We start from the raw sequence: 20,644 nt of genomic DNA on the forward strand, positions 1-20,644 counted from the left end.
CCATCCCAAAACCCGTACACCCGAGTTTTCAGCAGATTATATCTTGGAGATGTCTGTCCTGAGACGGTGGAGTCAGGCCGGGGGTAAGGTGGCAATCTTGGATGGTGGAAGCAAATGTCTGCCGGGGGGCTCTGCTTGGGCGGGCACCAGCCTAACCCACCCACCTCCCTCCAATTTACCCTGGTCTGTTCAGCCATGCGCGGGTCCGAGCTTAACTGCGGCTTTTGATCTCTTTTGAGATGTGTTTATGGGCCTCTGAAATAAGGCCATAAATGAGTCTCTAGAGCTGAGCCGGAGGTGGCTTATGGGCGTGGCTCCCACCCACCTAACCTTTGGCAGTTTAATTTATTGGGAAACTTGGTCCCAAGTTGTTGGGATCCAGCCAAAGGCACAGCAGCAATTTGGGGGTATCAGGGAGCCTGAAGGCACCACTGGGCTGCTGATGCTCTCGCCCTGCAGGTAGAGGTGGACCTGCTGGCGGCACGATACCCCCGGAATGGTTACTTCTAAAGCTGCCTAACTGGACCCGCAGAGAGAGGACAGGAAGTAAGGGCTGGCCGGGCTGGCCTCCTATGCAGCCGGCCCAGGATCAAACCCCTGGCACTGCATTTGGTCTCCCAAAATAGACACCCCCCAAAAAAATAAAATAAAATTGCATAAAGATGGCAAAACTCTCCACTTTTGCTGAGGACAAGTTTTCTGTCTGCTCATCCAAACTGGGGCCAGAAAGAAGCTTCCTGAGACATTATCACATTCTTGTCATCATCGAAACGTAGGTTGGAATGAAAACAAAGCAAACTGAAAATAACTCCAACAAGGGAATGATTATTCATTCAGACACACTCATTAGATGCTTGAGTAAGCAATCCCCCCACAAAAAAGGGCAAAAATCACAAAGTAGGGAAAGAGCACTAAATTATTATTTTTTATTAGAGCATTACAAAGCCATTCATGATTGGATTTCAGTCAGACAGTATTCTAAACCCATATCTCCACCAGTGTACATGTCCCAGCACCAGTGTCCCCAGATTCCATCACATCCCACCCCCCTCCCCCTGCCTGCTTCTATGGCAGGAACACCTCTTCTCTCTCTCTTTCTCTCTCTGTCTGTCTCTGTCTCTGTCTCTCTCTCTCCCCCCTCCCTCTCCCCTGCCCTGTCCCTTTTGGGCATTGTGATTTTGTGGTTTGCAATATTCATACAGAGAGGTTATCAAGATATCCCTCACCACAGTAGATACAAGGGCCAGGGGAATTGCCCCATAGCTAGAAGCCTGCTTCATGAGTGGAGAGGAGAAGGCAGATGGAATAGAGAAGGGATCACTAAGAAAATGATGGCTGGAGGAACCAGTTGGGATGGGAGATGCATGCCGAAAGTAGATAATGGACCCAACATGATGACCTCTCGGTGTCTGTGTTGCAAGCCATAATGCCCCAGAGTAGAGAGAGAGTATGGGGAATATTGTCTGCCATGGAGGCGGGGGGGGGGGGGTGGGGGGGTGGGAAAGGGGGGTATACCCGGGATATTGGTGGTGGGGAATGTGCACTGGTGGAGGGATGGGTGTTTGATCATTGTGTGATTGTAACCCAAACATGAAAGCTTGTAACTATCTCACGGTGATTCAATAAATTTTTTTTTTTTAAAAAAAAAGATATCCCTTACCTACTTTTAACCTGAAAGAAGGCACTTTAAGTCAAAGAAAACATGTAAGAGTTGCTTCCTAGTTGAAGGAGGCTATTGCCTTTACTTTCCTGTCCTACATAGACATTTAACAATCTCTGGAGAACGGGCCGGAGAGAAGGTGTGGGGGCAAGGGGGCCCTTGCACACCCCCAGCCCGGCCGGGCTCCCGCCCCGGTATCTGATATGGTGCCGCTCCCGGCACCGACAGGCCGAGCCCCGAGCACAGAGCCAGGAGCAGCTCTCAGTGCCACCAGAGTGGCCCAACTCCCACCCCACTCCCACTTCTATTTACCCAAGAAGCTGATGGCACACAGATACATCAGGGCAGCTGGGAAATGGGAAGAGGAAGCCACAGAACGGGACTCTCCTGATTTTCACGAGGTCCATCCACGGACGCCAGGTCTGTCCAGGGACCCAGCTGCCTTCAGACCAGCTACTATTTTTTTTTTTTTTGCTTTTTGGGTCACACCCGGCGATGCACAGGGGTCACTCCTGGCTCATGCACTCAGGAATGACTCCTGGTGGTGCTCGGGGGACCATATGGGATGCTGGGATGCTGGGATTCGAACCCGGGTCAGCCGCGTGCAAGGCAAACGCCCTACCCGCTGTGCTATCCCTCCAGCCCCAAAACCAGCTACTATTTTAAAAAACGCAGAGGTTCCAGCAGGGCATGTTGCCACTGGCAGGGCGCTCGCTCTGCATGTGTGTGGCCCTGGGTTTGATTCCCAACTCGACGTACAACGTCTGAGAGTGGCAAGTGGGCGCGTGGCTGCTGGGGTGGCGGCGTTCCCTGATCCCAGGCCTCCTGTCCCCCAGTCCTCTCCTGATCGCTTCTGCGGCTCCTGCTCTGCTCGTCAGCTTTTCCTCCTGTGTTGCACAGGACCCGGACATGCCCTCCCAGCTCAAACTCAAGCCGAGACTCACCAGAATACCAGAAGGACAATTCCAAACCGGGGGCATCGAGAAACGGCCTCCATGGGCGGGAGACGCCATTTCTTGGCCAGTGACGGGGTCGTGTGTTTTCTCTGCTGCGAGCCCCTGGGAGGAGGGGTATTACAGGGCTAGTGGTGGGCTGTAGGGAGAGAGCAGACCCTCAAGGAAGCTCACTGCCCTTGTTACAGAAGGAGGGAAATACACGTTGGCAATATTAAAAACATTTTTTAGTTGAATTCCCATGGGATACAGTTACAAAGCTTTAGTGATCAGGTTTCAGTCATACAATGTTCCAACATTCATCCCCCCTCTGTCCCCCTTCACCCTGCCTCTATGGAACTCCTCCTCCTCTCTCTCTCTCTCTCTCTCTCTCTCTCTCTCTCTCTCTCTCTCTCTCTCTCTCTCTCTCTCTCTCTCCTTCCTCTCCTCTCCCTTCCTCACTCCCTCTTATCCTCCCTTCCTTCATCCCTCCTTCCCTTCCTCCCTTCCTCCTTCCCTCTCACCTTTTGGACATTATGGTTTGCAATACAGACACCGAGAGTGCATCATGCTTGGTCTCTTATCCACTTTCAGCACACATCTCCCATCCAGAGTGATCCCTTCCAACCATCACTGTCATAGTGGTCCCTTCTCTAGCCCAACTGCCTCTCCCCAAGCCCTTGGGGCAGGCTTCCAACCATGGACTATTAGTGCTGGCCCTAGTTTCTACTGTCCTTAGGTGTTAGTCTCTTATTTTTTTTTAAATATATATGCAATAAATGCAGTCATTCTGTCTGTCCTCCTATGACTCATTTCACTCAGCATGATACTCTCCATGTTCAGCCATTTATAGGCAAATTTCATGACTTCATTTCTTCTAGTAGCTGTATAGTATTCCATTGTGTCAATGTACCATCGTTTCTTTAACCAGTCGTCTGTTCTCGGGCACTTGGGTTATTAACAATATTGCTAGAAGACTCTAATTTCACACCTGGATTTACTACTACTTGAGCTGTTTTCTTTTAAAACTTTTGGAGCACACGCATGGACCTTTAGAGCCAGGGAAAAGGGGGGTGGGATGGGACTGTTAGCATGGAGGTTATGTCTCATGCCGCACTCCCACACTTGTTGGTGTGGGAGGCCCTCAGGTGAATGGTTAGAGGACATTCTCCAGCCTCAGTGAGTTGGTCTCTTGGTAAGTACCCCTTTCTGGAGTTCATAGTAAGATCTCTGGGAGGATAAGTGAATTCTGAACCAGTCTCGTGAAGTTTTGCCATTCTGAGCTCAAATATCGTTTGTGTCCATATGGTGATTTAGTTCTTGAGTCTAGGCATTTATTAATTCTTGAGTTGTTGCAAATGGAGTCATCTTCTCTTAAAAAAAAACTACAATTTTATTTTTACTTTTTGGGGGGCTTTTTGGGTCACACCTGGCAATGCTCCAGGGTTGTTCCTGGCTCTGCACTCAGGACTCACTCCTGGTGGCACTCAGGGACCCTATGGGATACCAGGAATCGAACCCAGATTGGCTGTGTGCAAGGCAAACCCCCTACCTGCTGTACTATCACTCTGGCTCCAAGACTACAATTTTTAAAAATCATTATTTAATATTTCTTTAATATCCCTCTACACTGGTGCCAGATGTGCAATAAACATTAGTTCACAGGCTAAAATTCATGAGCTGAGTTTCCCAGACTCTTGCTGGTCAAGCACGAGTCTGTCTGCCTAAAACCTAAACGCCCCCTTCATCCCACCCCTTGTATGAAATGAGCTTCAGTTCCTCTTTCCCCCTTCACACTTCCTTCCTCTTCACCCTCCCAAATGCTAGAACACGGATTACACAACAGCCACATAATCTATTTCCATTAAGAATCTGGGTGCTAGAGACTCCCAATTGAACCCCAAAATGCATTAGTGCCCTACAGAGATGTCTCTGTACCCCAATCGTTTACAATTTTAGAATTCCAGCAGCCGAGCGACCTCTCATGATATTCAAAGTGAGCAATAGAGGGGCTGGAGTGATAGCACAGCGGGTAGGGCATTTGCCTTGCACACAGCCGACCCGGGTTCGATTCCCAGCATCCCATATGGTCCCCTGGGCACAGCCAGGGGTAATTCCTGAGTGCAGAGCCAGGAGTGACCCCTGAACATCGCTGGGTGTGACCCCCCCCAAAAAAAGCAAAGTGAGCAATAGAAAATAAATTATCTAGCGTCTGCCCCTGGCAGGCAGGCTTGTATAGTGGCAGGAAAATTTGAGCAAACTATAATGCCCAAAAGTAGAGAGAGAGTATGGGGAAAATTGTCTGCCATAGAGGCAGTGGGAGGTGGTGGGGGGGATACTGGGGACATTAGTGGTGGGAATATGTGCACTGGTGGAGGGATGGGCATTTGATCATTTGATTCAATAAAAAATCATTGTCATGCCGTTGCTCATTAATTTGCTCGAGCAGGCACCAGTAATGTCTCCATTCATCCCTGTCACGCTCAAGGTCAGGGGAATGAGGCCCATGATTGTTACTGGTTTTGGCATATCGAATACATCATGGGTAGCTTGCCAGGCTCTGCCGTGCGAGATTCTGCATCACTGTCTTCCGGGAGCTTTGTTTTATGGTCTCTGGATCTTGGCCACTGATAAGATTACATGACAAGAATCTGGGTGCTGGGGCTAGAGAGAGCATGTAGCAGGTGGAACACTCGTTCTGCGGCATTTATTTGTGCCCTCAGCCCTCAGTCTGGCACCCTATGGGATCCCCGAGCCCCACCAGGAGTGATTCCTGAGCACAGAGCTAAGAGTAATCCCTTGAGCACTGTTGAGTGTGGCCTAAAACCAGAAGAAAAAACAAAAAAACATTAAACATCTGGGTAGTGGGCCTGAGCTATAGTACTGCTGGGAAGACTAGCCTGGCAAAGCGACCCACCAGAGTTCTATCCCTGGCCCTACACCTGCTCTCCCGAGCTTCACCAAGAATGATCCCTGAGCACAGAGCCAGGAGTAAGCCCTGAGCACCGCTGGGGTTTGATGGTCCCAAAAACAAAAAAGAAAAGGGAAATAATAGATGTTGGGGGCCAGGGGGAGCGAGGACAGGGGCTTAGGTGCTGGCGTGGTGAGACCTCAGCTCTCTCCCTGGCACTGCACCCAGGAGCCGTCCCCGAGCACAGAAGGAGGAGTCAGCCCCGAGCAACCGGGGGTATGATCCAACCACCCCCCCCTACATAAAACAGAATCTAGCGAGTGTGTAAAATCCCACTGAACCATGTCTCCACTCTTGGGAAGCGAATTCTAGCCCTGAAATAGTGGCAGTCTCTGGTGGCATTTTGGGGGCCTTTGCTCTGTCGGTGGGATTTGATGGGAGGTGGGTTCCATGGGTATAAGTTGGCCAGTGGGGTCCAGCCTTGCCTCCCCGGGGAGTGTGGGAGGGGGGCGTGGTGGGCGGCCAGCAAGACCAGTCGCGGGATCTCCTGTCCACCAGACACCCCAGGCTGCTCTCTGCCTTGGTGTCCTGCCCACCTCTCAGGAAGACTAGCCCAGGTACCTGGGGCGGAGTAGGTGGCCAGTAAGCACCTGTTAAACTGCTAACAGGCGAAGGAAGCGTCCAGAAAACGCCCACTAACTGACCTGGCAGAGGGGGCGTGGCCTGCGGAAGGTGCAGCCGAGTCCAGGGCAAGGTCAGCCCCGCCCCGGGTTAATATCACAGGCGGAAGTGCCCGGGGATCCCGAGCTCGGCCTCAGGAGCTGCCCAGCCTGCAACTTCCCCTCGACGGTGGGAGAGGGACTCGGGGGGCAGGCCGGGCCAGAGAGCAGAGCCACTGAGCGCTGTCAGGGCGGGGAACCCCGAGACCCCGGGTCCCCTCCGCCGCCTTCCTAGGAGCTCGGTTGCTCTGCCTTGGGGAGACGTTGGCTGGCTTGGCTGTGACGCTCTTATCAGGTAACCTCGGGACTCCAAACACAGGCCAAGGGGCTGGGGGGCTGGGGCTGGGCGCAGGAGACAGGCGAGTTGGCCTTTGTGACCCTGGCCTTTGCCTTTCCCCCTGGTGACAGGAGCTTGGGGATTTAAAGGGGAGAGGCGTGGGAGGTGGCCCAGCAGGGGGGTCGCACCTGCCCGCCCCACCCACCTGCTGGCCTACTGGCTCCCCATCTGAGACCGTCCTTGGCGCCAGGAGGTGACAGGGGTGTGACTGGGTCTGTCTCCCAGGGCTCGGCCCCTTCCACCGGGCACCCACGGCCCATCTCCCACCCCGGATCCTGCTCAGATTCGTCTCTGCTGCCTCCTTTGCTGGGGGGGGGGGTGCTCAGACCAAACCCCGGGGCCACCGGACTCTCTTTGTGGTTGAGAAACCAGAAACCGAGCCCAGCCTTGCCAGCCACATTCTCCAAAGAGGCGCCGGCCCGCACCCACCCAGCCCGGGGTGAAGTTTCTGTGGACAGTCAGTGTCGTGCCAGCTCTGCGTGTGTCCCATCGGGTTGGGGACATTCTCGTGCAAAGCAGTGACACCTCCCTCTGGGTCTGGCCTCCCTGTGTGATGGAAGGGAGCCGGGTGATCCCGCGTGGGGTCCTAGCTCACGGCGTGCAGGTAGCCCCCGCTCGCCACAAACAGCACCTCCTGTGACATGCAAAGGTGCCATCACCATTGATGGGAAAAGGCTAGAGTGTTCCAGACAGTGTCCGGAGTCAGCTGTGCCCAGGAGAGAGCCTGGCCGGCCACGCCCACGGGGGGGCGGGGCTGTTCCCGCCCAGACAGACACGCTCACTGGCTTTGCTGAAAGGGAAGCCCTCAGGGCCAGAGGGAGTGGACTGCAGGGGAGGTGCTGGCCCTGCACACGGCTGACCCAGGTTCGAGTCCTGGAACTCTTTAGGGTCTGCCAAGCATGCCAGGAGTGATCCTTGGGCACAGACCCAGGAGTAGGCTGGCTTTGAGCACTGCCCCCAAACAAACCCAAAAAACAGGAAGGGAGGAAAGAAGGAAAAGGGAGGGAGGGAGGGAAGGTAGAGAGGGAAGAAGAGAGAGGAAGGAAGCAAGAAGGAAGGAAGGGAGAGGAAAGAAGGAAGGGAGAGAGAAAGGATGGTAGGAAGAAGGAAGGAAGGGAGAGAGAGAAAGAGGAAAATTCTGGATCTTCATTAGCCCAACCAGGCCCTCATGGTCTTTCATAAACACCGTGAGCCACGCAGGGGGCCTTCAGCTGTTGGACCCTCTCACAGTCTTCAAAACCCATCCCTCAAGAACCCCACGGGACTGGAGCCATAGGACAGCAGGCCAGGCTCTTGCCTTGCAAGCAGTAAACTGGGTTCCAATCCTGGTACCCCATATGGTCCTCTGAGCCTACCAGGAGTGACCCCCGAGCACAGAGAGGAGTGAACTCTGAGTACTGCCGAGTGTGGCATCCCCTGAAAGAAACTCGTCCACAATCTCCCCTCTGGCCCACTGGCTCGGGACCCCCGCCCCCAGTCCATCCAGTTGCCTCACCTCCTCCTGTCTGGCAAGGCATCAGCCCTTGCACGCGGCTTGGGTCCACCCCCTCCTGGCTCTGCCATCCCTGGGGAGACCCTTGTCCCGCACCCAGCACAGGCGCCTGGCTCCCCACCACCTGGCCCGAGGCTTGTGGCACGGGGCTGAGCGCGGCCGTGTCCTTGCAGGCCTGCCATGTGCACCGCGGGCCTGAGTGACCTGGAAGAGATCCCGCTGGACGACGATGACACCGGGAGCATCGAGTTCCAGATCTTGGCTTACTATGTCAAGCACCACGTCTTCAAAAACCACGCTACTCTCTTCTCGCCCCAACGGCCACGGACGCGCAGCTTGTCCCAGAAAGGACTGGGGAGCTGGTCAGCCACCGAGTCGTGGCCCCCTCTGCCGTGGGCAGGCAGACAGCCCTCGCCCGGCGAACAGACCATCAACCTCACCAAGAAAAAGTCTTCTTGGAGAGCGCTCTTCGGCGTCACGGAGAAGGAAGAGTCCCCGAGCCCTCGTGAGAGCACCCAAAGCCCCAGAGTAGAGAAGTGCGTGGCGGGACCCCCCGGGCGTCAGTGGACCCGGTCCCTCTCGAATGCGGACCAGCGCGTGGAACTCAAAGGTAGGTGGTTTCGGGGGATGCGCCCCTGCTCCCTCACCCGGGTCTCTCTCTGGGCTCACATCCACCTGGGCCTGGCGCCCAGTGTGCCCTCGTGTGCCCCAACTTTCATTGTTTTGTTTGCAGGGCCATATCCGGCTCATGTGCCCGGGGCTTACTCCTGGCCCAGTGCTCAGAGACCACCCCCAGGGAGCTGGGGGCATCGGGATGCAGGGCAAGTGCCCAGACTGTCTCTCTAGTCCCTGCCCTGCCTTTTGGTTTGGTTTGCTCTTTCTCTCCTCCAGACTGAGTAGAAAGATGAGCCGGCAGGATGTGCCTTCTGCATGGTCTCTAAATACATACTCTGAGGCGGGCAGAGGCGGCCGGGCTAAGCCCACACTTGGTCTATACAAGGAGGCCCAGGTTTGATCCCTGGCACTGCCTGGTCCCCTGAGTGCACCCGGGCGGCTCCCCACGCACAGAGGCAGAAGTGGGGAGACCAAAAACCTAATTAAAAAGATCAATGCATCTGCTTCTCAGCCACCACGACAAAGGACAGACCCGACACACATGCATGTCCGTCTCGGGGTTTCCGTCCGGATTTAGAGTCTCCCGCACATGCTGCCTCATTTTTCAAGGTAGAAAGCGCTCCCCCGAAGCGGCTGAGAGTCTGTGGGGTACCTCACAGCCTGCCCAGCCTCTCTGGGAAACTTGCCTTCCTCACCCTTCCTGTCCTTGCTACCAGGGATAGGTTCTGGTGGGGCAATGCCCTCAAACAGCCAACAGGTGGCAGTAGTGCTCCGCTTTTTAAATGTGGTGCCTGAGCCGGCTGGGGGGCTGGGGGGGCTGAGGGCTGGGAGCGGGAATCCGCACCCCCCCGAGACAGCTTTTCCAGTCTTCCTTATCTTTCTGAGGGATGAGCCACACCCCGCAATGCTCAGGGCTGATCCCTGGCTCTACACTCAGGGATCACTCCCGGTGGGGCTCTGGGGACCCTGTGGGGTGCTGGGGATGGAGTCCTGGTTGGCTGCTTGCAAGGCGAGCACCCTACCCGCTGCACCGTCGCCCCAGCCCCGGCCGTCCCCACCTTCGGTGAAATGTCCATGCCTCACCTAAGAATTTTCCAGAGGGAGCGCTATGGTCAGGATTATCTGGAGGACTCTCCCACCTCCATGCCTGTCCCCCCGCCCCCCTCCGGAAAGCAGGGACTGAGCTGGAAACCTCAGCAGGGCAGGGAGGCAGCTGCCCCGCCATCCCTCACCCCCGCCCCCCACCCAATCCTGTTCTTTGGACCTGGCCAGCGGGCAGAGACTCGCAGCCTCTCAGCCTGGGCCCCGCCTAAGACTAGCGACTCTCAGGACCCGGGTACTGCTGAAGGGATTCCTGGCTGTGGGGAGTTCGTTTTCCTTTATACAATCTTTGCTTCATTGCGGGGCTAAACCCAACAGTGTTCGGGCTGGAGCAATAGCACAGCGGGTAGGGTCCCCTGAGCACAGCCAGGAGTGATTCCTGAGTGCAGAGCCAGGAGTAACCCCTGGGCATCGCCAGGTGTGATCCAAAAAGCAAAAAAATAAATAAAATAAATCCAACAGTGTTCAGGGCTTACTCCTGGCTCTGTGCTCAAGGGCCAACTTCTGGTGGTCAAGGGGGACCATATGGGATGCTGGGGATGAAACCTGGGTGGGCCGAGGGCAAGCCAAGTGCCTTACCTGCTGTGCTACACTCCAGGTCCTGCCGGTTCGTTTTTTTGTTTTTTTTTCTGTTTTCAAGAGAAGCTCCTGGGGGGCGGGGGCAGATTTTTACATGAAACTGAGAAGGAGGGTTTAATCTTTTAAAAACAGGCAGAGAGATAGCACAGCGGTAAGGGCGCACGAGCTTGCGACCTGGGTTTGCTTCCAGGCACCACCCCCAAGCATCCTGGGCTACATCTCTGCAGGCCCCCGGCACCGCCCGGGCGGTCCCAGCATCCCCGGCACTGCCAGCTCCAAGCAGCGCCGCCTCCTTGGGCCTCACACTGATGGGCCAGCTGGTTGGCACTCGGTGTCACAGGGTCACTTGGGAGGCGCCCAGCTAGTTGAGTATAAAGACGTGTAGCTGATGGGCTCCCACTTCTAAGCTAAACACACCACATCGGTTCCCCTGCCGGCCAAGCCTTTCCCGAAGGAGGGAAGAAGCAGTTCCGAGTCCAACACTCAAAAGTCATCACACACACTGGGGCTGGAGTGATAGCACAGCAGGTAGGGCGTTTGCCTTGCACGCAGCTGACCCGGGTTCGAATCCCAGCATCCCATATGGTCCCCTGAGCACGGCCAGGGGTAATTCCTGAGTGCAGAGCCAGGAGTAACCCCTGTGCATCGCCAGGTGTGACCAAAAAGCAAAAAATAAATAAATAAATAAATAAATAAAGTCATCGCACACAGGCACAGAAAAGCCAGAGAGCCCTGCACCATGCAGGAAGGTCTAGGAAGAGGCCCGGCTGCGCCCTCACTCAACAGCCTGTGACCTTCCTTCCTTCCTTCCTTCCTTCCTTCCTTCCTTCCTTCCTTCCTTCCTTCCTTCCTTCCTTCCTTCCTTCCTTCCTTCTTTCCTTCCTTCTTTCCTTCCTTCCTTCTTTCCTTCCTTCCTTCCTTCCTTCCTTCCTTCCTTCCTTCCTCCCACCTTCCACCTTCTTTCCTTCCTTCCCTTCTTCATTCCCTCCCTCCTTTCTTCCTTTCCTCTCTATTTTCTGGGCACACCCAGAAATGCTTAGGGATTTGATGCTGGGTATCTGTGCATGCAACGCAAGTGCTTAATTCTGTTTTTTTTTTTTTCTTTTTGGGTCACACCCAGCGATGCTCAGGGGTTTCTCCTGGCTTTGCACTAAAGGATCAATCCTGGCGGTGCTCAGGGGACCATATGGGATGCTGGGAATCGAACCTGGGTCGGCCGTATGCAAGGCAAACGCCCTACCCGCTGTGCAATATATTGCTCCAATCCCCGAAAGTGCTTTATTCTGTGCTAGCTTCTCCCACCCCTGTTTGCTTATTTGGGAGGGCTGCACTGCCGGTACTCAGGCGCTATTCCCAGTGCATTGCAGTGCTGGGGGCGTTTGCGATGCCGGGCGTGAGCTTCCCCACTCACCCCTGGAGCTCTCCTCAGCCCTCTGCACTTTTGTGGACTCTTGGTGGTGGAAGCACATATCCTCTTGGGATTTCTTTCCATGATCAAACACGAGTCCCCGCGGAGGTCTTTCAAAGGCAGGGGCTGCCCGGCTCAGCGCTACACTCTGCTGCACCCCCCCTTCTCACCACCCCCTCTCCTTTTCCTCCCCTCGTCAGGCGGGTGGTTCCCAGCGGTGCGGCCTCTCTCTCTACTTCCATCTCGCCCCATGAAGCAGAGCTTAGCGGCTGCCTTCACTTTGGTCCTTTCGACTGGAGGCCACGATTTAGTACAAACCACCACTTTCAGCACTCAGATACCGTAGTTCACCGAGAACAGTGAGGTTCTGTCCCAAGACCAAATCTATTTGTTTTTTATGTTTTGTGTTTTGTTTGTTTTTCGGTTTTGGGTTTTTTGGAAATATTTACTCCCCCCAAAGCACAGCAAGACATCTCTCTCCTCACCCCCAACGCCCAACCCCATCCATGACCGGGGCAGACCTGGTTGCTAGCTCAATAGCGGCCACCCGCAGTGGGGGGGAGGTGGGGGAGCACTGTGGCTCGTGCTAAGGGCCTCCGGAGGTCCCACGGGGCAGTGCTGGGAACGGGGGAAGTAATGCAGAAATGGGGCTCAAACTCCGAGCCTCGAGAATGCAAAGCATGTGTCCGGCCTTGAGACACATTCCTGGCCCAAAGCCACCTAGGTTTTCTCAGTCTATATCGTTTAAGGGTCCAAAGACACGCGCTTTGCCCCGAGTGCTGATTCATTCAGCTCTGCAGTGGAACTCTTGGCCCGTGTCAAGCGTTCGCAGAGGACATGTGCCCTGTGACCTGCTGGCTCACCCATCAGCCTTCACAGAGCTCCCAGTGGGCGTGTCCCGTGGCCTGGCTCACCCATCAGCATTCACGGAGCTCCCAGTGGGCGTGTCCCGTGGCCTGGCTCACCCATCAGCGTTCACGGAGCTCCCGGTGGGCGTGTCCCATGGCCTGACTCACCTATCAGCGTTCACGGAGCTTCCAGTGGGCGTGCCTGTGGCCTGACTCCCCTACCAGTGTTCTCGGAGCTCCCAGTGGGCGTGGCTGGGAAACATCACGTGACCCTGCAGCCAGTGAGTGGCACTTAGGGGCCTCCGTAAGGGGCTTGAGTGACACCTGTCCTGAGAGCAAGCAGGGACCGTTCTGCTCCCTCCATGACAACCCTCACGGCCTATCAGATGTTCTGAGGTGGGGCCAGTCCTCCAATGCACAAAAGTTGTCCAGAAAAAATAAAGAATGAAAACAAAAGCCTAATTAGCGCCCCCCCCAAGCAAGGAGCCCAGCCTCCCTTTTCGTGTTACTCCACTCTGCAAAGGGGTCAGGGGACCCGCCTTCTGCAAGGCTTCAAAAGGAGGGCGCCGAGGGGCGACTGTGTCGGGGTGGCAGTCGTGCCCCGGGCCCTGCCAGGCGACTGCCGGGGCCTCTGAAGGACGGGCCCTCCGGCCCGCGCCTCCAACCCGGGACCCCCGCGCGCGCCAACTGCCGGCCCGCAGCTGCCTCTTCTCTCCTCCCAGCTGTGGACCCCAAAGTGGTCTCTGTCGCCAACCGCGTGGCCGAGATCGTCTACTCCTGGCCGCCCCCGGAAGAGCCCGTCTTCCAGGGACCTGCCCGGGAGGCCAAAGGGAACTTCCTGCAGCTGGTGCTCTACGGCCCGGGTCCGACCACCTCAGCCCGCAGCACCAGTGCCAAGAAAGGTAACGACGCGCCGCGCCGAGGTGCCCCCCCATCCCAGTTGGAACGGGGGGGGGGGGACACACTGGGCTAAGAGGCGGGGCAGCCCTGCGCTGGGGTGGGGGTGCACGAACCGATCGACCCCCCTGCAGATTGCAGCCGCTTGGCCAAGCTCCCTGCTGAGTCGGGAGGAAAAGTCCACGCTGCAGGCAAGGGGGGAGGATGGATCCCACTCGGGGTGCACGTGCCCCTTCTCCTGTCTCCCCACTCTCCTGGGCAGGGGACCCGGCAAGACCCCTCCCTCTAGGGTGCCTGGGGCTCCCCACCCATCGAGCCCCCAGGGAAAGGGGAGCTGCCCAACCAGGGAGAGTTGGTCTGGGCCGCGGAGTGTGAGCACGAGAGGGCTGGAGGGAGGAGGTGCCCTGGGAGTGGCCATGGAGAAAGGGCTGCCCTTCTGCTGGTCTGGGCAGAGGCCCGGCCGCCGCTCCCGCTGGCCTGGGGCCTCCTGAGCCCCCCTCTCAGGGCCAAGGCCTCACAGACCATGGAGGCCTCCCTGGGGACCCCCCCCCTCCACCACGTCCCGCCTTGCCCTTTACTACCTCTCGGGGCCTGCTCCTGGCTGGCCGCGCTGGGCTGGGGGACAGGAGGGCCTGGACTGTGCTCTAAGCGGGTGACAGGCAATCTTCATCCCTGGCTTCTCTGGGTCTCCCAGAACCGTTTCCATCCCCTTGTCAGTTCTGAGGATGTGGCCAAGAGTCAAGCGAGCAACCTCGGGCTGGAGCCATAGTGCGGGCAGGGAGGACGCTTGGCTCCGGCCGACCCGGGTTCAATCCCCAGCGCCACCAGGAGTAAGTCCCGAGCACAGCTGCCCAAACCACCCCCCAGAGTGCACGCCTTGTAGGTGTGAGGTCTGGCTCCATCTCTAGCAGCGCCCCCGCCCCTCATAGAGCCAGAGAGGAGTGTAGAACTCTGCCTGCACTGATCCATCCCACAGCCACACTAGGCCCGTGTCCACCCCAGGGACGGGGGAGGATATTTGGCTATTTCTTTTTTTTTTCTTTTTGGGTCACACCCGGCGATGGACAGGAGTTACTCCTGGCTCATGCACTCAGGAATTACTCCTGGCGGTGCTCAGGGGACCCTATGGGATGCTGGGAATCGAACCCGTGTCGGCCGCGTGCAAGGCAAACGCCCTGCCCGCTGTGCTAGCGCTCCAGCCCTGTTTGGCTGTTCCGTGCTTGCGCTGCACTTCTTGTAAAGACGCGGCAGGCAGAGTACACATTTCACCGTGCTCTGACCGACGACGCGTGCGCCAAGGCAAGCCAGTCGGTTAGATCTCCCGGGAGAGGGGCGGCACAGGTTCGCCTCTTTGCCCCCTTCCTCCACCCCTACCCCGTGCCCCACCCAGCCCAGCTTTCTGTGCAGGCCTGTATCGGAACCGCGCCGGATATCCCTGGCGCTCCGCCGCGTCACACCTCCCTGGGAGCCGCGCTGCACCCCCAGCATTGATGCCAGGGAGCCGGGCAGCTGGGCTGGGCTCCGGCTCGGTGGCAGGTGGCCGCGGGGCCCCGTCTCGCTGCAGAGCACGCGCTCCCGCCACGGTGCGGCTTCTGGCCCTGGCTCCCAACTTTCATGTTTCATTTTTCCCTGGTTGGTTTTTTTCCTCCTTTATTTTGGGGGTGGGGGTGGAGTCCAGGCCCTCAGACCTGTGAAGCGTGCACGCTAATTTCTGAGCCACATCCCCGCGCCTCTGGGCTTCCTAGCGGCTAATAGCAACAGCAATGTGATCCACTGCGGGATTTGTGTTGTCCATATGGAAAAAGGCAAAAAAAAGGTTCAGGAAAAGCCGAGAGACCGGAGAGAATGCTGCTCGGTCTCCTTTGGGAATGGATCACGGAGAGCAGAACTAACGTGCCCACAGCATTCTTACCGTAAACACAGTGACCGAGTTCACGGTGAGGGCTGCGGGGCCCAGGGAGCAGAGGGGAGGGGGAGGCGGAGGCGGAGGCTGGAGAAAGGAGATTCTGGAATACTTTCTGCCTGACACAAGAAGCCAGGTACGGTTTCACGTGCTCTAAGCACTGTGAAGCATTCCCCCACCCCCCCTTTCCTCTGCCCTCAGTCAGGCACAAGGATTATCCCTAGAAATTTTTGAGGGTTTTCTTCCCCCCTTAAAATAAATAATTGGAGGGGCTGGAGCGATGGCACAGCGGGTAGGGCATTTGCCTTGCACACAGCCAACCCGGGTTTGATTCCCAGCATCTTGTATGGTCCCCTGAGCACCACCAGGATTGATTCCTGAGTGCAGAGCCAGGAGGAACCCCTGTGCATCGCCGGGTGTGACTCACTGTTGTCCCATTGTTCATTGATTTGCTCGAGCGGGCACCAGTAACGTCTCCATTGTGAGATGTTACTGTTTTGGGCATATTGAATACGCCACAGGTAGCTTGCCAGGCTCTGCTGTGCGGGTGGGATACTCTCGGTAGCTTGCCGGGCTCTCCGAGAGGAATGGAGGAATCGAACCCGGGTCAGCCGCGTGCAAAGGCAAACGCCCTACCTACCCACTGTGCTATCGCTCCAGTCCCCAAAAAGCAAAAATAAATAAATGAATAAATAAATAAAATTTCCCCCCTGGCAGATGGAGAAGACCAGGCAATCGCCAAAATCGTCGAGCTGTTGAAATATTCAGGGGACCAGCTGGAAAGAGAGGTAGGGGGCTTCTCAAGCTTACATGGTTTCTCCCCGTGGCCACACGTGGGGGCGTGGGGGCCTGGGGCCAGGTTTGCACCCCAGAATGCAGCCCTCGCCCTGGGCAGAGGTCTGCCTCCCCCCCCCCCCGTTACTCCTCAATTTTATTTCCTTTGGAGCCAAACTGCTTCGTGCTGGCAGCCTCTCAGAAATGAATCACTCTGGAAAACATAAGTGAGCCTTCTGGAACCTTGCTGGAATTTTTGGGAAATGAAAAAAACTAACCTTGTTATTGCAAGAAATAGACACCAATAAATTAAAATGTGCTGGATAGAATGATGAACCTCCTCCCCCAGGTAACCGATCCGATGGGCGGTGACGCGCAGGCGTCCCTCTCAGCCCTGGCCACGAGCCTTTCGGAACCCCCTCGCAGAGCTGCCAAGATTCCTGATTCCTTCCCGGAGCCTCTCTGGTCAGCTTGGCCAGAGAGGCGGGTGGGTGTCCACGGCAGAGCTTTGGGTCCCCTCTCCTGCAGCGGTGAAAAGCTGTCATTTCAATCAAGGAAGTAGGAGCGGTGGCCAGAGCGACAGTACCCACAGGCAGGGCGCCTGCCTTGCACACAGCTGACCCGTGTTAACTCTCCGGCCCTGCATGTGGTCACTGGGCCCCTCCAGGAGTGGTCCCTGAGCACAGAGCCAGGAGTAACAGGTGTGGCTCCCAAACCAAATAAATACTAAAGTAGGGAAGAGCTGGAGAGGTCCTACAGACCCGACCTTGGTTCAGCCTCCAGCTCCCCAGGCGTTGCTCTGAGCACAGAGCCAGGGAGCCCCTGAGCACTGCTGGGTGTGACCCAGACCTTCCCCCGGGGCCCTAAAGGAAGGAGAGTCGTTGAGCTGCCACCCTCAGGACAGGGCATCTGGGCCCTCAGTTCCAGCTGTGTGACCCACACTGGCGGGGGCAGTTCTTAGGTCTGCCAGCAGGGGGCGCTAAGTGCTTGGCGCCCAAGGCTGGCGTCTGGGGGGTGGAGGGCAGGGGGAGGGGGGGTGGCGTGAAGGAGAAGCAGAGAATATGGAGATTCCATGCTCCTAAGAAGAGATGGGGGGAGCACTGTGCAGGGAGTAGGGGGAGTAGAGCAGCAGTTTGGCAAGATAAAGGCCTCCGTGTGTGTCTCCAGAACGTGTGGCATTTTGGTTCTGCGTCTGGGGCAGCTCAGGCGTGGGTGGGCCACAGGCCGCCTTGGGGAGGGTGAGTGGGCTGGCACCGGGATTCCGGGAGAGCCAGGAGCCAGTGGGGGATTCCGCGGGGACCCGGATTCTGCCAGCCCGGAGGTTCTGGGGCTCTCAGCACCGTTCCTCCCGCCCCGGCACCCCATGTGCGGGAGGCAGCGTCCACGCTCCCCTACACCATCGGGACGGTCGGGAGCCGTTCCCAGACGGTGACCACCAGGACCCCCAGGGCCATCCCCAGAGCGCCGGCCGGAGACTCCGGTCCCCCAGAACTGGCCGTGCTCGACCCCCGTGTGCCCCCGGCCTCTGCTCCCGCCCTCTGGGAAGCTGCCGAGTCCTGGGTCCAATTTCACCCGTGGAGTCCTTGGCATAGGGGTGTCCCTTCCTGCTGGGGACCCCCAGTCATTCCCGCTTCAGGTGAGTTTACAGGTTTAGAAAGTTGGGGTGCCCCAGGCTCTGGTTTTGCCCCCGACTTTTCCCCAGAAGTTCCACTTCACCCAGTCACCACAAGACCCCCTGACCTCGTCCAGCTTCTTCCTCGAGGCCCAGCGAGGGGGTTTCCAAAGGGGTGTTAGGTCCCTGCTCCCACCTACAGACTTGGCGGGGGGGGGTGTCCGCACCCCAGTACCTGCTGAGCGGCAGGGGGTGCTCTGAGCCCCAGAGGGGCACGAGCAGAGACGCCTCGTGAGAGGGGGTAGGAGATGAAGTAGCTTGGGATGCACCGTGGGAGGGAGTAGAGGCTGCCGGGATTACGGGGGGCTCCTAAGCAGTGCCCCCCACACCCACCAGGGCCGCCCCGGGCGAGTCAGCCCGCCTGGCTGGAGTTTCGGTCCTTGGGTGGAGGAGGACACTGGGGATGTAGCTCCGTGGCAGAGCACTCGCCTCTCATGGGTGAGACTCAGGGTTTGATCCCCAGCACTGCAAAAGCTACGTCCCTGGTGGCTCGGTGCAACATGGTGGGGAAGCTTAGTGTGCAGCGCCCTCCAGTACTTGGGGGCTCTGCTGGCATCCCAGCTCCCTCCCTGACAGCCCCTGCCCCCTGCGCTACTTCACCAGCCCGGGTAGGGGGCTATTTTGAAGCCTGTGCCCTGGAATCACCCTGAAACGCCCGGGACCCCTTCTCCAGGGCGAGGGGCAGGGGGATCTCTATGGTAAACTCGCCTCACCCTCCCTGTGGGACCACCATCCGGCTCCGTGAGGAAAGAAAGCGGGAGCCGAGGGGTGATGGCCTTTCCCCAGGGGGTCCCGCAGAGAGGAAGTGGCGCAGGGATGTCAGGATACGGCCTCTCCCAAAACATCCCAGGCACGGAGCCCCTGGAGGGAGGGCTGGGTCCCAAGCACTCACGGGGCTTGCTCACGTGTCTGCTGAGGGTGCTCAGGGAGCACGGTCGCCAGTGCCATGACAAGAGGTGCCGCTGGAGCCGTCCGTCTCCACAGCGGCCCCGCTCACGCGTGTCCTTTGTCCGCAGTTGAGGAAGGATAGGAACCTGATGAGCAGCTTCCCGGACGGGCTGACCTACGCCCTCTTCAGGACCATCACAGACCAGTTCCTCAGGGGCGTGGACACCAGAGGCGAGTCCGAGGTCAAGGCCCAGAGCTTCCGGGCCGCGCTGGCCATCGACGTCATGACCAAGCTCACGGCTCTCGACACCCACCCCATGAGTCGGGTGCTGGGCTTCGGAGCCAAGTACCTGAAGGAGCACTTCTCGCCCTGGGTGCAGCAGCACGGCGGCTGGGTGAGTGCTCCCCACTGACAGCGAGGGAGCACGGGGGTGCGGGCCTCTGAGCACCACCAGGAGCGATCCCTGAGCGCAGAGTCAGGAGTCAGTACTAAGTACCGCCAGGGGTATCCCCCAGCAGATGCGTAAGTTAATGAGGGGATCAGAGCATAGCACCGCAGGGAGGGCGTCTGCCTTGCATGCGGCCGACCTGGGCTCGCGATCCCCGGCATCCCATACGGGCCCCTGAGCACCACCAGGAGTGATCTGAGTGCAGAGCCTGAGCACCACAGGTGTGTGAGTCCTGAGCACCACAGGTGTGGTCCCCAATCAAAGGAAATAACTTTTTAAAGTCTGGGGCTGGAGAGATACTACGGGGTCAGGCACACACCTGTGGACCCACGCCAAGGGATCCCTCAGTTCACGCTGCTCCGCTGAGTTTCTGGGCCTGGCATCCTCCATCCATCCTTTAATTGGTGGTCCTCCCAGGAGCACCTCACAGCCCTCCTCTGCCCCAGGGTCTGTCCTGTTCCTTCCAGCACTTCCTGTCAACACTTTGTTCCTAGACAGGAGTCAGTCACTGGACTCCTGCTTGGGTTTCCCCAGACACTACAGCATCACTGGGCGCTCGGACCAGGGCTCACACGGCTACTTCCCTCAACAGTGGAGCAGAATTGCCAGGCTCTGAACCAAGAGTCCAAGCGACCAAACACACACACACACACGTACACACACACACACATACTCACACATTCATACATATACATACGCATACACATACTCATGCACTCACACATATATATATTCACACATACACTCACATGTACACACATACTCACACTCACATATACACATATTCATACACATTTACAGAAATACACACACATATACACACATACTCATACACTCACACATATATGCATATTCACACATGTACTCACATATACACACTCATATACCAAATTCACACACTCATAGACACATACATATATGCATATTCACACACATACACTCACACATACATACACACATTCATACACACATTCACACATACATACACTCACATACACACATACTCACATATACACAAATACATATCACACACACTCATACATTCACAGATACACACTCATACACATGTACTCACACTCACACACACGTGTGAACCTCAGGCCTTCTGCATGCAAAGCACGCCCGTGAGCCCGGCCCCTCCCTCTTCTCAGTCTTCACTCTAGTTTGCGTTCAAGCCTTTGCCCATCAGCTGCCCTCCTGGTTGTGGAGCCAGCGGGTCGAGGTGCCCCTGGTCACTTTTGCAAACCTTCCCCCAGCTCAGACTTAGTCCCCAGGCTCCGCTCACGCCTGGGAGGAAGAAGGGCTCGTGCTATTCCCACATCAGACACGTGTGAACATTTAAGGCTGTTTCTCTTCCCTCCCCCTCCAGGAAAAAGTCTTTGGCGTAACCCAGGAGGAAGTGGACTGACCCTCGAGCCTGGAGGGAAAGACCCCGGGCCAGCCCAGCTCCCGTGGGCGT

General features: G+C 57.1%; 1 protein-coding gene across 1 annotated transcript; it reads left to right on the plus strand.

The window, feature by feature from the left end:
* The first annotated feature begins 8,231 nt into the window (after nucleotides 1-8,231).
* BCL2L14 (BCL2 like 14) lies at nucleotides 8,232-20,593 on the plus strand. Its single transcript, XM_004611309.2, has 5 exons — nucleotides 8,232-8,661; nucleotides 13,325-13,504; nucleotides 16,120-16,190; nucleotides 18,865-19,131; nucleotides 20,555-20,593. Exons 1-5 carry the CDS (start codon nucleotides 8,232-8,234, stop codon nucleotides 20,591-20,593), a joined length of 987 nt encoding a protein of 328 aa, XP_004611366.2.
* The last annotated feature ends 51 nt before the right edge of the window (nucleotides 20,594-20,644 follow it).

Source organism: Sorex araneus, chromosome 10 (genome assembly GCF_027595985.1).
Source record: "Sorex araneus isolate mSorAra2 chromosome 10, mSorAra2.pri, whole genome shotgun sequence".
In the NCBI taxonomy this organism is placed as follows: Eukaryota; Metazoa; Chordata; class Mammalia; order Eulipotyphla; family Soricidae; genus Sorex; species Sorex araneus.